Source organism: Leptodactylus fuscus, chromosome 3, assembly GCF_031893055.1.
Source record: "Leptodactylus fuscus isolate aLepFus1 chromosome 3, aLepFus1.hap2, whole genome shotgun sequence".
Classification (NCBI taxonomy): Eukaryota; Metazoa; Chordata; class Amphibia; order Anura; family Leptodactylidae; genus Leptodactylus; species Leptodactylus fuscus.
In genome coordinates this window covers 46,686,240-46,701,522 of record NC_134267.1, presented here as the reverse complement: position 1 = coordinate 46,701,522, position 15,283 = coordinate 46,686,240, and the positions used below count along the sequence as shown (strand labels likewise).

The window sequence follows — 15,283 nt, the reverse complement described above, 5'->3', positions numbered from 1 at the left end:
AAGAGGCCACATTGAATATAATATGTCCGCAAATGGTCCGCAATTGAAAACCCTCAATTGCGGACCATTTGCAGACTTATATTACGGCCGTGTAAGACCTGCTTTAGAGTTATATCCAAAAACTGCAGGAACAGTGGCTGCCTACTACTTTTGGTCCCACCTCCGCCAATTCCAGAAAATTTTCTCCAATAATGTTCTACCCAATAACTGCGTTTAGTTTTGGTTCCTGATTCAGGGTCTGACATTGCCTACTTGACAATAGAGAGCCTGGAGAGCATATCAGGCACCAAAACTAATAGCACTTATTGCTCAGGAACAGTGGGGGCTTGAGAAAAAAGTCCCAACTGTGCCAGAATCAGCACAGCAGCGCCTATTACCAGATACTAAGAACCGGAGTCGCTAGAAGAGGTGAAAGCTTCTCTGTAACTCATTGCATAGTCAGTTTACAACGATATTAAATTTGTATTTTCTCTTTTTTATAGTTGCTTCACACGAATGGCAAAATAGCCATAATCAATGGTGCGGCTGATGAAGGAGTGGAAGAAGGACTACAGATCTCAGATGTAAATGGACTTGGGATAGAAGAAGAAATAATAGCAGTTGTTAAAGGTTGGTACACTCTTTTCTACAAGTTATTTTGTACATTGACACGCGTGGCATGTAATGTTTTAGCTTTTTGTACAGGCATTCAACAATAGGGTTGTGAAGATATAAAATTTGGGATGCAGTAGAGTAAAGGCCACATCAGATGAACATTGCCCATACCTGGAGGGACATGCCAGTCATTTATTGTGTATAGGAGTGCTGCAACTCTCATGTTGGATTTTCACATGTCGAAAAAATCTGAACCCCAGACATCTTGTACATTACAGTAATGCCCAGGAATAACACATAATGCACACAATAACTTCCTACCATGGTCAGGCTACATAATCTACATTAGGCCAAGTGAAGAGCAGTCTGCACAGAGAACTAAATGATCCTGAATAGAGATGAGCGAACAGTGTTTTGTTCGATCGGATATTAGGCTGTTCGGCATGTTTGAATCGAATCGAACACCGCGTGGTAAAGTGCGCCATTACTCGATTCCCCTCCCACCTTCCCTGGCGCCTTTTTTGCTCCAATAACAGTGCAGGGTAGGTGGGACAGGAACTACGACATCGGTGACGTTGAAAAAAGTAGGAAAAACCCATTGGCTGCCGAAAACATGTGACCTCTAATTTAAAAGAACAGCGACGCCCAGCTTCGCGTCATTCTGAGCTTGCAATTCACCGGGGACGGAGGTTTCCGTCCAGCTAGCTAGGGCTTAGATTCTGGGTAGGCAGGGACAGGCTAGGATAGGAAGGAGAAGACAACCAACAGCTCTTATAAGAGCTAAATTCCAGGGAGAAGCTTGTCAGTGTAATGTGGCACTGACGGGCTCAATCGCCGCAACCCAGCTTTCCCAGGATCCTGAATGGAATACACTGACAGTGTATTCCCGTATACCCGATATATACCCCCGATACCCGTTCCAACGGTGTGCCCCCCACCTTCACCCCAGAAATACCCTGCAAGTCCCCTAGCAATAGAATTGGGGCTATATACACCCACTATTTTTGCTACTGCCATATAGTGCCATTGTCTCACTGGGAATTCAAAGAATATATTGGGCTTACATATAACTTCAATTCCAGGGAGAAGCTTGTCAGTGTAACGTGGCACTGACGGGCTCAATCGCCGCAACCCAGCTTTCCCAGGATCCTGAATGGAACACACTGACAGTGTATTCCCGTATACCCCATATATACACCCCAAATCCCCGTTCCAACGGTGTGCCCCCCCCACCTTCACCTCAGAAATACCCTGCAAGTCCCCTAGCAATAGAATTGGGGCTATATACACCCACAATTTTTGCTACTGGTATATAGTGCCATTGTCTGACTGGGAATTCAAAGAATATATGGGGGTTACGTGCACCCACAATTTTTGCTACTGCTATACAGTGCCATTGTCTCACTGGGAATTCAAAGAATATATTGGGGTTATGTGCACCCACAATTTTTGCCACTGGTATATAGTGCCATTGTCTGACTGGGAATTCAAAGAATATATGGGGGTTACGTGCACCCACAATTTTTGCTACTGCTATACAGTGCCATTGTCTCACTGGGAATTCAAAGAATATATTGGGGTTATGTGCACCCACAATTTTTGCCACTGGTATATAGTGCCATTGTCTGACTGGGAATTCAAAGAATATATTGGGGTTACGTGCACCCACAATTTTTGCTACTGGTATATAGTGCCATTGTCTCACTGGGAATTCAAAGAATATATTGGGGTTATGTGCACCCACAATTTTTGCTACTGCTATATAGTGCCAGTTTCTGACTGGTAATTCAAAGAATATATTGGGGTTACGTGCACCCACAATTTTTGCTACTGGTATATAGTGCCATTGTCTGACTGGGAATTCAAAGAATATATGGTGGTTACGTGCACCCACAATTTTTGCTACTGCTATACAGTGCCATTGTCTGACTGGGAATTCAAAGAATATATGGGGGTTACGTGCACCCACAATTTTTGCTACTGCTATACAGTGCCATTGTCTCACTGGGAATTCAAAGAATATATTGGGGTTATGTGCACCCACAATTTTTGCTACTGGTATATAGTGCCATTGTCTGACTGGGAATTCAAAGAATATATTGGGGTTACAAATACCCTCATTTCTTGCTACTGCCATATAGTGCCATTGTCTGACTGGGAATTCAAAGAATATATTGGGGTTACGTGCACCCACAATTTTTGCTACTGGTATACAGTGCCATTGTCTGACTGGGAATTCAAAGAATATATTGGGGTTACGTGCACCCACAATTTTTGCTACTGGTATATAGTGCCATTGTCTGACTGGGAATTCAAAGAATATATGGGGGTTACGTGCACCCACAATTTTTGCTACTGCTATACAGTGCCATTGTCTCACTGGGAATTCAAAGAATATATTGGGGTTATGTGCACCCACAATTTTTGCTACTGGTATATAGTGCCATTGTCTGACTGGGAATTCAAAGAATATATGGGGGTTACGTGCACCCACAATTTTTGCTACTGCTATACAGTGCCATTGTCTGACTGGGAATTCAAAGAATATATTGGGGTTACAAATACCCTCATTTCTTGCTACTGGTATATAGTGCCATTGTCTGACTGGGAATTCAAAGAATATATTGGGGTTACGTGCACCCACAATTTTTGCTACTGGTATATAGTGCCATTGTCTCACTGGGAATTCAAAGAATATATTGGGGTTATGTGCACCCACAATTTTTGCTACTGGTATATAGTGCCATTGTCTGACTGGGAATTCAAAGAATATATGGGGGTTACGTGCACCCACAATTTTTGCTACTGCTATACAGTGCCATTGTCTGACTGGGAATTCAAAGAATATATTGGGGTTACAAATACCCTCATTTCTTGCTACTGCCATATAGTGCCAGTTTCTGACTGGTAATTCAAAGAATATATTGGGGTTACGTGCACCCAAAATTTTTGCTACTGGTAGATAGTGCCATTGTCTCACTGGGAATTCCACAAATAATTTGGGGATTCATTCACCCTACATCTCAGGCTCTTGCCATATTCACCCAGGTTGTCAGTGCTGCACCAGCTCGTTCCCAGACAGCTCGGCCCGAAAAACACGTTACCTATATAGAGGATTTGGACAATGAAGACAACATGTTCTAAATCTAATGTCTGCACCTTCTCCAGAATCAAAATAAAGGCAGCGTTTAACTTTCAAATAGCACTGCACAAAGGAAGAGCTTATCAGCTTGTCTCATGACATGCTACTGAAAAGTGTCATTTGTGTATCTTAATGTAAATATAGTTGTATAAGCTTTTTGGGTTTTAGGCACTGCCAAGTTATTTATTACCACCCGCTCCCTTATAATGATGATGACGCCAAAGTCACTGTGGGTGTTCAGAGCTCACAGCTTTGGTTGACATTTGTCTTGCTCTCTGTCGGTACCAGCTGTCTTTTTGGATACCGTAAAGTTATGTTGACTTTATTAACAGCTATAGAAGCTTTAGCCAGGTTGTGACGGTGTGTAACCCTAACAACACTAAGTGGGATACACATTAATAGTCAGTCTATGTACGCTAAACGTATCACTGAAGTAATTTTTTTTCCCTCTCCCCTAATATAAGAAAGGAACAGACATTAGACCTAGACCGGGGTTCGAGGCTTGTAAAAATCCAGTATTATTTGTTCTTCATGATGTGAAATATGTGTTGAAAAGCAACCCAAGATGAAGTCAGCCATGTGTGCCAGTGTGTTACTTGGCATGCCTTTGCTGGCCCCAACTGTAAGGGTCACTCTCCATTTCCTCCATTTTCCACTCCCCTTCACATCATTTGTGGTGAAGCAATGGGATGCACTGAAGTGCACCCTCTAGCCTCGTGTGGGACAGGGACATCAGATGCCACTCCAACCCCCTCGTCTTCCTCCGCCAGCCAACGGTGCGAAGATGAGAGGAGTGTGCTCTGAATGTTTTCTGCCTAGCAGAGGCTAGTTCTCACTTACGAAAATGGCCCCACTTTGACCTGTATATCAGGCACAATGGTGTAGGTTTCAAAGAAACATGGCACCAACAAGTTGGAAAACGTGGGCCATGCGTGGACCGTGTTTGAGTCTGGCAAGCTCCAGATCTGCTACCAGGTTCCAGCCATTATCACAGGCGCAAAAATGCCAGGCCCCAGGTGTAGCAGGGAAAAAAAAAAGCCATCTCAGCCAGGATGGCATCCCTGACCTCGGAGGCACTGTGCTGTCTGTCCCCCAAGCTGATCAGTTTCAGCACGGCCTGCTGACATCTCCCCACGCCAGTGTTACAGTGTTTGCCGCTAGTAGCTGGGGTGGAGGTTGCAGCATCGTAGGGTTTCAGTCTACTCCTGCCATGAATTTTGGCCTGGGAAAGGAGATAGGCCACCCCAGTTTGCACCCGGGGACCAGACTCCACCACATTCACCCTGCCTGTCATTAAAGATAAGCACTGCAGCATCCCTGACCACAGGCGCTTGTCCATGTGTTGGTGGTCAAGTGGACCTTGCAGCAAAGCGCAGAGCTCTGGGCCCGACTGATGTTATGGGACACATGCAGGCGCAAGGCAGGGACAGCACACCAAGAGAAGTAGTAACGGCTAGGCCCAGCATAGGGAGGTGCCCCAGCTGCCAACTGCTGACGGAAGGCCTGGGTCTCCAGAAGCATAAACAAACACCAACATCTCCAGGGCCAGCAGTTTATCGATGAGGCTGTTAAAGGCTTGGGCATGGGGGTGGGTTGTGTTGTACTTCTGCCTGCAATGAAAAGCTTGGGAAATGTGGAGTGGCTGGGAAGAGGCGCATGATGGTGCAGGCCAAAAGGGCGCATGAGGGTGAACTCCCCAATGTGTCAGAGATAGGTGTGTAGGTGTCCTTGCATCATATACTTGCAACATATTTGGCTTTGGAAGTTAATTTTGTGCCAAAAAGTGGTTAAGACAGCGATCCCTCAGCTACTCCCGTTACACTGTCTAGTGAAGTTACCATCTGTGGAAGTGGACCACCACTTGTAAGATCCCAAAGGAAGCAGGCAAGAGATGTGCAGTGCAGAAAAAAAGATGAGAAAATAAGTGTAGGCTGTAGAGCACAGAGGGATCGGAGAGGACAGAGCTGGTGTCGGCCAAGTATTCCCACAACATGCGCCTATACTTGTCCCTCCTGGTGACACTAGGCCCCTGAGTGGCAGTAATTTGTCCAGGGGGGGCCATTAACGTGTTCCAGACCTAGGAATAAGTCTTCCAACAGGGTAGAGTTTTGCATGCCTTTGCTTCTACCCACTGTTTTTGCTGCTTAGCTTCCCTCCACATCTACACTGCTTTCACCCCTAAACATCACCCCAGTTTATGCCTTTGCTTCTACCCTGTTTTTTTTGTTGAATTAGCTTCCCTTCACATCTACACTGCTTTAGCCCCTAAACATCACCCCAGTTTATGCCTTTGCTTCTACCCTGTTTTTTTTGTTGAATTAGCTTCCCTCCACATCTACACTGCTTTAGCCCCTAGACATCACCCCTGTCCATGTGGGGTCGGTGGCCTCGTCATCCACCAACTCCTCTTCCAATTGCGCACTGGCCCCTTACTGCAAACCGCACATGACCACAGCTTGCCCTGATGGCAACTGTGTCTCATGATCCCCACTTAGGTCCAGACAAGTCGGTGGCGGGTCCAAAACCCCAAAATTGGAAGGAAATGGCGGATGCTGCAGTATTTCTAACACCTGTTCCTGGTGCTCGGGCCTGGTCTGTGTTGTACCCTGCACCCTGCTTAACGCAGCTGCCATATCCGAAGTTGTGCTGAGCGCATGCTAATGTTTCGTGTCCAGTGCAATGGATGGGATGGGATTTCACATAAGTTTGCCACCCATGGCCACTCATGGTTGAGCAACTGAGGGATTTGACTTTGACGAACCCGAGGGTTTTGGAGTTGGAACTACATCAAAGGTCTGTGCTGCTCACACACTCTGCTCAACACATGATATGTTTAGTGCCAGCAGTGTGGAGACGTCGCACAACAGCCGTTGTTCCAGCAGGTACAGGCGTTGTAGGAGTGCATAGAGGCTAGCAGCGACAACTATAGACTTTAAAAACTATCCGCACAAGCGCCACACTTTCACCAGTAGCTCAGGAGCATTGGGGTACCTTTTTAAAATGATTAGCAGCAATGAGTTAAAAACGTGGCCCAGGCATGGAATATGTTGCAGGCTGCCAAGCTACAGAGCCGATCCCAGGTTACGGCCATTATCACACATGACAACATGCCTGGGCACAGGTGCAGTGGCAAAAACCACATTGCCGTCTCATCGAGGATGGCATGACTCACTTTGTAGGCAGTGTGCTGTCTGGCCCCCAAGCTGATGAGCTTCAGCACGGCCCGCTGACGTCTCCCCACACCAGTGTTGCAGCGTTTCCAGCTCGTAGCTGGGGTCAATTTAACAGCGGAGGAGGGTGGTGTTTCAGCCCTCCTCCCAGGAATGTTGTGTGGGGAGACAAGTCAGGCCACCACATTTTGCGACCCGGTCCACGCCTCAACTACATTCAACCACTGTGCCAAAATTGAAAGGTAGCGTCCCTATCCGCATGCACTTGTCCATTCGTAACTGGTCACGTGGAACTTTAGGGCTAAGCGCTGAATTTAGGGACCGCCTCATGTTTGGGGGAAAGTGCTGGTGTGGACGGCACAGTGCGGTGGCGCAGTAGACACTCTGCCCAAAAAGGGCAGAGTGTCCCCCAGCCGGGATTCCAACATCTCCTGGGCCAGATTTCTTGAGATGAGGCCGTTGAAGCCTTGGGCATGTGGGTGGGTTGCGCTGTACTTTAGCATGAAATGAAAGGCTTGGGAGATGGGGAGTTGCTGGGAAGAGGCGCATGATGGCGCGGGCAAAAGGAGAAATGGCAGGAAAAGGTGAGGATGAGGGTGAACTCCCCAAAGTGTCAGAGGCAGATGTGGAGGTGTCCTGGCTGCTGGTCTGGACTGCAGCGCCAGCCCTGTCAACAGTGGGAGAGGCAGTGGCCGCCAGGCCAAACGACGATTATCCTGCGCTTGCTCTCACCCACTGAGCCCAGGGCTTGCCTTCCAAATGATGGCACCCGCAAGAGGTGGTGAGATTCCTCTCTGCAGATCTCCAACCCATCTTGGACTTGCAAATTGCACTAAATTTGTCATGTAACTGACATGTATATGATGAGTCTATCCATTGTCTGTTCATTTTGGTGAAAGTCAGCCTGTCAGCTGACAGACAGCTGTGCTTGTCAGTGATGATGCCACCGGCTGCTTGTACCCCCAGTTTTTGCTGCTTAGCTTGCCTCCACATCCACACTGCTTTTGCCCCTACACATCACCCCTATCCATGCCTGTGCCTCTAGCCATAAGTCTGCCACCCATGGAAACTCATGGTGCAGAAAGTGAGGGAGCTGACTCTGAGGAACCCTTGGGTTTTGTAGCTGGTACTCCATCAAAGGTCTCTGCTGCTCACACACCCTGCTGAACATACGGTATCTAGGGTTAGAGCGTGTGGTGACCTCGCACAACAGTAGGTGCTTCAGGCAGATGTAGGCCTTGCTGGAGTGTATTGCGGCTAGCTCCAGGTACTGTAGACTTGGGAAAGTGGGTGTCCAAGTGCCGCACTTTCACCCTTAGCTCAGCTAATTTGGGGTATGTTTTTAAAAATCATTGCACCACTACATTGAACACGTGGGCCAGGCATGGAACGTGTTGGAGGCTGGCAAGCTCCAGAGCCCTCCAACAAGACAAAAAAGCCTGGCCCCAGGGGCAGCGGGGATAAACAAATTGCCATCTCATCCAGGATGGCATCCCTGACCTCAGAGGCAGTGTGCTGTCCGTCTCCCAAGCTGATGAGCTTCAGCCCAGCCTGCTGACGTCTCCCCACACCAGTGTTGCAGCGTTTTCAGCTCGTAGCTGGGGTCAATCTAACAGCGGAGGAGGAGGAGGGTGGTGTTTCAGCCCTCCTCCCAGGAATGTTTTGTGGGGAGACAAGTCAGGAAAATTCTTGAAACAGGGGAGAGTTTTGCATCTTTGCCCTTGCTGCCTATGGACATCCCTTTGCCTCTAGCCACCATTTTTCCCTGCTTTGCTTGCCTCCACATCCACACTGCTTTTGCCCCTAGACATCACCCCAGTCCATGCCTTAGCTTGTACCCCCAGTTTTTCCTGCTTAGCTTGCCTCCACATCCACACTGCTTTTGCCCCTAGACATCACCCCAGTCCATGCCTTAGCTTGTACCCCCAGTTTTTCCTGCTTTGCTTGCCTCCACATCCACACTGCTTTTGCCCCTAGACATCACCCCAGTCCATGCCTTAGCTTGTACCCCCAGTTTTTCCTGCTTAGCTTGCCTCCACATCCACACTGCTTTTGCCCCTAGACATCACCCTAGTCCATGCCTTAGCTTGTACCCCCAGTTTTTCCTGCTTAGCTTGCCTCCACATCCACACTGCTTTTGCCCCTAGACATCACCCTAGTCCATGCCTTAGCTTGTACCCCCAGTTTTTCCTGCTTAGCTTGCCTCCACATCCACACTGCTTTTGCCCCTAAACATCACCCCAGTCCATGCCTTAGCTTGTACCCCCAGTTTTTCCTGCTTAGCTTGCCTCCACATCCACACTGCTTTTGCCCCTAGACATCATCCCTATCCATGCCTCTGCCCCTAGCCATAACTCTGCCACCCCTGGAAACTCATGGTGCAGAAACTTTGGGAGCTGACTTTGAGGAACCCTTGGGTTTTGTAGATGGAACTCCATCAAAGGTCTGTGCAGCTCACACACCCTGCTCAAGATATGGTATTGTAGGGTTTCAGCGTGTGTGAATGACGGACAACAGCCTGTGTTTGGACAGATGTAGGCCTTGCTAGAGTGTTTTTAGGCTAGCAGCGACTCCTGTGCACTTGCAAAAGTGGGCGCATAAGCGCCACATTTTCAACAGTAGCTTCGGTACATTTGGGTATGTTTTCAAAAAACTTTGCACCACTAGGTTAGACGTGGGCCAAACATGGAACGTGTTGGAGGCTGGCAAGCTCCAGAGCCGCTACCAGGTTCCAGCCATTATCACAGGCGTAAAAATGCCAGGCCCCAGGTGTAGCAGGGAAAAAAAAATGCCATCTCAGCCAGGATGGCATCCCTGACCTCGGAGGCACTGTGCTGTCTGTCCCCCAAGCTGATGAGCTTCAGCACCGCCTGCTGACGTCTCCCCACACCAGTGTTTTAGCGTTTGCCGCTAGTAGCTGTGGTGGAGGTTGCAGCGTCGTAGGGTTTCAGTCTACTCCTGCCATGAATTTTGGCCTGGGAGAGGAGATAGGGTACCTCAGTTTGCACCCCGGGACCAGACTCCACCACATTCACCCTGCCTGTCCTTAAAGATAAGCAGCATCCCTGACCACAGGCGCTTGTCCAAGTGTCGGTGGTCAAGTGGACCTTGCAGCAAAGCGCGGAACTAAGGGCCCACCTGATGTTGAGTGACACGTGCTGGTGCAAGGCGGGGACGCCACACCGGGAGAAGTTGAGACGGCTAGGGACGGCATAGTGAGGTGCCACAGTTGCCATCAGGTCCGGGAAGGCGGGAGTTTCAACAAGCCGGAACGCCAACCTCTCCTGGGCCAGCAGTTTAGCGATGTTGGCGTTCTAGGCTTGCGTGGGTGGGTGGTTAGCGGTGTATTTCTGCCGGTGCTCCAATGTCTGAGAGATGGTGGGTTGTTGTAAAGAAGCGCCTGATGGTGCCTTTGATGGTGCAGGAGAAGGAGATAAGACAGAAACAGGGGAGGATGAGGGAGAAGTCAACAAAGTGGCGGAGGCAGATAAAGTGATGTCCTGGCTCGTCCTCTGGAGTGCATAGCCAGCACTGTGAGCAGAGGCAGTGGCATGAACGGCGGGCGACGTTTGTTCTGCCGTTGCTGCCTGCCAGTGATTCCATTGCTTGGATTCCAAATGACGGTGCATTGAAGTGGTGGACAGGTTGCTCTTCTCAGGGCCCCTACTCAATTTCGAGAGGCAAATTGTGTAGACGACACTATATCTGTCCTCGGCACATTCCTTGAAAAAACTCTACACCTTCAAGAAACGTGCCCTCGATGGGGGAGTTTTTCTGGGCTGGGTACAAAAGGGAACATCTTCGGACATTCCGGGTCTGGCCTGGCTTCGGCAAAGCAGCTGACCTCTGCCTCTGGACATGTCTCTGCCTCTAGCTACCCTTTTTGGTGCTGCACCTGCCTCAACATCCACACTACTTTCCCAGCTTGACATCCGCCTTGTCCAGGTGGGGTCGGTGTCCTCGTCGTCCACCACCTCCTCTTCCAACTCCTGTCTCGCCTCCTCCTCCTGCACAATGCGCATGTCAACTGGCTGCCCTGACAGCAACTGCGTCTCATCGTCGTCGAAGAGGGTGGGTTGCTGGTCATCCGCCACCAAATCGACCGGAGATGGAGGAGACTCTAGTGTTTGAGCATCTGGACACAGATACTCGTCTGTTAGGTCCGTGGAATCGCGAAATGGAGGGGCAGGTTGCGGTACAGTCAAAGGAAGGGAGAACAGCTCTGGGGAGCAGGGACAGTTGGGGTTATTGTTCTGGGAAGATTGGGAATTTTGGGTGGAAGGAGGACAAGACTGTTGGGTAAGAGGAGGTAGAGGCTGACTGGCTGGTGGACAATGTGCTTTAAGCGTTATCCGACAGCCATTGCAAGACCTGTTCCTGGTTCTCGGGCCTACTAATCTTTGTACCATTCAGCCTAGTTAATGTGGAACTTTTGTGCAAAGCGCAGAACTTAGGGCCCACCTGATGTTAAGGGACACACGCTGGTACAAGGCTCAACTCACCCTAAGTGCCAAAAACACTGCTGGTGCAAGGCTCTACTCATGCCAAGGGCCTCAATCTCTGCTGGTAGCTCAGCTTAAGGTCCTGTAACTTTGTTTGGAAGGGCTCATGTTAAGGGCTAGAAAAGTGAATTTTGGAAGGTCTTACCACATCACACACACACACACACACTCAAAATGACAGTTAAGGGTGAGGGCTTTTGGAATTCCCATTGCCTATTCCATTTGTGGTTGTCATGGGGAACGTGATTTAAAGGGGTGGTTGTTACTGTTTGTTGAGCTTAAATTGGGGTTTGTGTCCATCCATTTGGGGAGTAAAGAAGGTTTCCAGGTATTTTCCCACTTTGATAGAGGTTTTTTTGAATGTGGAAAGTGTGTAGTTGTTAGGCTGTGATGTTGGGGTAATAGAGGGTCTTTGGTGTGTTAGATGCCCCCAGACATACTTCCCCTGCTGTCCCAGTGTCATTCCAGAGGTGTTGGCATCATTTCCTGGGGTGTCATAGTGGACTTGGTGACCCTCCAGACACGGATTTGGGTTTCCCCCTTAACGAGTATCTGTTCCCCATAGACTATAATGGGGTTCGAAACCCGTTCGAACACACGAACATTGAGCGGCTGTTCGAATCGAATTTCGAACCTCGAACATTTTAGTGTTCGCTCATCTCTAATCCTGAAGTCTTCTTTTTCTTTAGCTGCTATGACTCCTGGTATTTTCTCCTCCTATCTGCTATTCTGAGCTTATGTGTGTCTCCTTCTGTAATATATTGCTGTTATTATATGTATCTGTATTATCCATGCTGCTGTACACAAGGTGGAACTATCAAAGGATTATCTTATCTTAATGCCCAAAGGGAAGTATGAGGATAGACATAATAGAATAATGCCCCAGGAGTGATGTGCCCAGTCATAGGGTAAAACAAGGATAGAAAAAAGTGGTTTTGCATGTAATGGCTATTAGAGATGAGTGAACAGTAAAATGTTCAAGGTTCGATATTCGTTTCGAGTAGCCCCTCAATATTCGACTACTCGAATCGAATATCGAACCCTATTATAGTCTATGGGGGGAAAATGCTCGTTTCAGGGGTAGGCAACACTCGATCAAATTATACTTACCAAGTCCACAAGTGAGGGTCGGGCTGGATCCTCCGAGAAGTCTTCTCCGTGCAGCGTCCCCGCGGCATCTTCCGGCTCTGAATTCACTCTGCCAGGCATCGGGCCTGGGCAGAGCCAACTGTGCATGCCCACACTACAAGCGGGCATGTGCAGTCAGCTCTGCCCAGGCCCGATGCCTGGCAGAGTGAATTCAGAGCCGGAAGACGCTGCGGGGAAGCTGCACGGAGAAGACTTCTAAAGGTAGGAGAAGAACCAGCGTTGATTGGCCGACTGTATAGGATTCGGCCAATCAATGCTGGTTCTGCATCGAACTTTTACATTTGAACAGCGAGTGGTACTCGATCGAGTACGAGTATTTTGAATACCATAGTATTCGATTGAATACCTACTCGATCGAGTACTACTCGCTCATCTCTAATGGCTATGAATCAAAGTAATGTCACATTATATGGATAATATACTCAGAATACACGGAAAATGCACGAGGTGGTGTGACAATACAAGCATGATAAACACATAAGCATATTATATTGTGTCCGGTGATGGTGCTGTATAAAACAGTGATATAAAAACGTAAAAAGATAACATTATAATAGAAGGATATTGCACGCATTGCCTTCACAGCACAAGGATTATAAAAGGTGTGAACTCATAAGAACATTAGATATCAGGCAGTGATGTCGCAACACAAAACATACAATATAGCTCTAAAAAGAAAAAGGAAACCATCTTCCTCTGACCTGCGGAGCAGCAGGATTGTGTGTTTGCATTTGACAGTTTTTCTAGGAAGTTGTTTGGGAAAGAATAGCAGGAAATAATTGTAGGATGATCAAATTTTGCTACATTGGGTCTGAATCACAGTACTCAACATGCTCATAAAGAAAGAGAAAGGGGACCGGATGGAGAAAGTTGAGCTAAAGTTGATGATTGTTTTGTGTATAATATGAGACATGAACCGGATATTTCTGCACTTCATACCTTTTGGTGAACGTCACTTTTCTTAACCCTTCAAATCCCATACATTTTATCCAAAGTATTTAAAATGAAGGAAATAGATTACGTTCTAATCCTCATGCCCGGCTCTATTCATGAATATGGAGGTGATGTAATAATAATAATAGTAGTAATAATAATACATTTTAGTTATATAGCGCCAACATATTCCGCAGCACTGTACAATTTGTACATACCTCCCAACTTTTGAAAAGCAGAAAGAGGGACAAAATATGCGGCCGTAGCAAATTTAGCCCCACCCACTTTTATGTTGACTCCGCCCATTCTCATTCATTTTTCATGTGCCCCCACACAGTATAATCCTCCTACAAGTCCCCCTCCATATCTGTCCATAGTTTCATGTCCCCCCTTCTCAGCCTGCAGTTTCATGTCCCCCCTCCATATCTGTCCCCAGTTTCATGTCACCCTTCCATCTGCCCATAGTTTCATGTCCCCGCATCTCTGCCCCCAGTTTCATGCTGTTCTCCCCCCGCCCTTCATCTGCTACAGTGTCATGCCGTTCTCCCCCAATGTCATGCCGTTCTCTCCCCATTCATCTGCCCCAGGGTCATACTGTCCCCCCGCTTCATCTGCCCCTACATTATGTTCCCCTCAATGTTTAACACAAAAAAACACTTATACTCACCCTTTCAACGCTCCCCCTCCGCTCTCTCAGCAGTCTCTCTCACTCACATAGTTGTAGGCGCGATGTGAAGTCATTACATCGCGCCTATACATGCAGGAGCCGGAGGGCATGATGAGTTGAAACCGGGACATACCTCCCGCCGACCAGGACCACGGGACAGGACACCAAATCCGTGAATGTCCCACGGAATCCGGGACGGTTGGGAGGTACGAATTTGTAGTGTTCAGTTACAAACAAAAAAGATACATTACAAAGAAATAGTCATGTCACACAATGGGACTGAGGGACCTGCTCACAAGAGCTTACAATCTATGAAGTTACTACAATGTTGCATACAAGAACATGTGAATGGTTCCCATCAGAAGAATTATTAGTATCTTAACCTTTGTAGAGGAATCTATCTATCTATCTATCTATCTATCTATCTATCTATCTATCTATCTACAGTCCTATGAAAAAGTTTGGGCACCCCTATTAATCTTAATCATTTTTAGTTCTAAATATTTTGGTGTTTGCAACAGCCATTTCAGTTTGATATATCTAATAACTGATGGACACAGTAATATTTCAGGATTGAAATGAGGTTTATTGTACTAACAGAAAATGCGCAATATGCATTAAACCAAAATTTGACCGGTGCAAAAATATGGGCACCTCAACAGAAAAGTGACATTAATATTTAGTACATCCTCCTTTTGCAAAGATAACAGCCTCTAGTCGCTTCCTGTAGCTTTTAATCAGTTCCTGGATCCTGGATGAAGGTATTTTGGACCATTTCTTTCTACAAAACAATTCAAGTTCAGTTAAGTTTGATGGTCGCCGAACATGGACAGCCCACTCTCAAATGATCTGAAAACAAAGATTGTTCAACATAGTTGTTCAGGGGAAGGATACAAAAAGTTGTCTCAGAGATTTAACCTGTCAGTTTCCACTGTGAGGAACATAGTAAGGAAATGGAAGACCACAGGGACAGTTCTTGTTAAGCCCAGAAGTGGCAGGCCAAGAAAAATATCAGAAAGGCAGAGAAGAAGAATGGTGAGAACAGTCAAGGACAATCCACAGACACTTCCAAAGAGCTGCAGCATCATCTTGCTGCAGATGGTGTCACTGTGCATTGGTCAACAAT

At 47.4% G+C, this 15,283-nt stretch overlaps 1 protein-coding gene across 1 annotated transcript in view; it reads left to right on the top strand.

The window, feature by feature from the left end:
* AKAP12 (A-kinase anchoring protein 12) overlaps positions 1–15,283 on the top strand; it is a 103,458-nt gene that overhangs the window by 63,396 nt on the left and 24,779 nt on the right. The window contains exon 3 of the mRNA XM_075267506.1: positions 483–609. Coding sequence (XP_075123607.1) covers positions 483–609 — 127 coding nt within the window. The remainder of the gene's footprint in view (positions 1–482; positions 610–15,283) is intronic.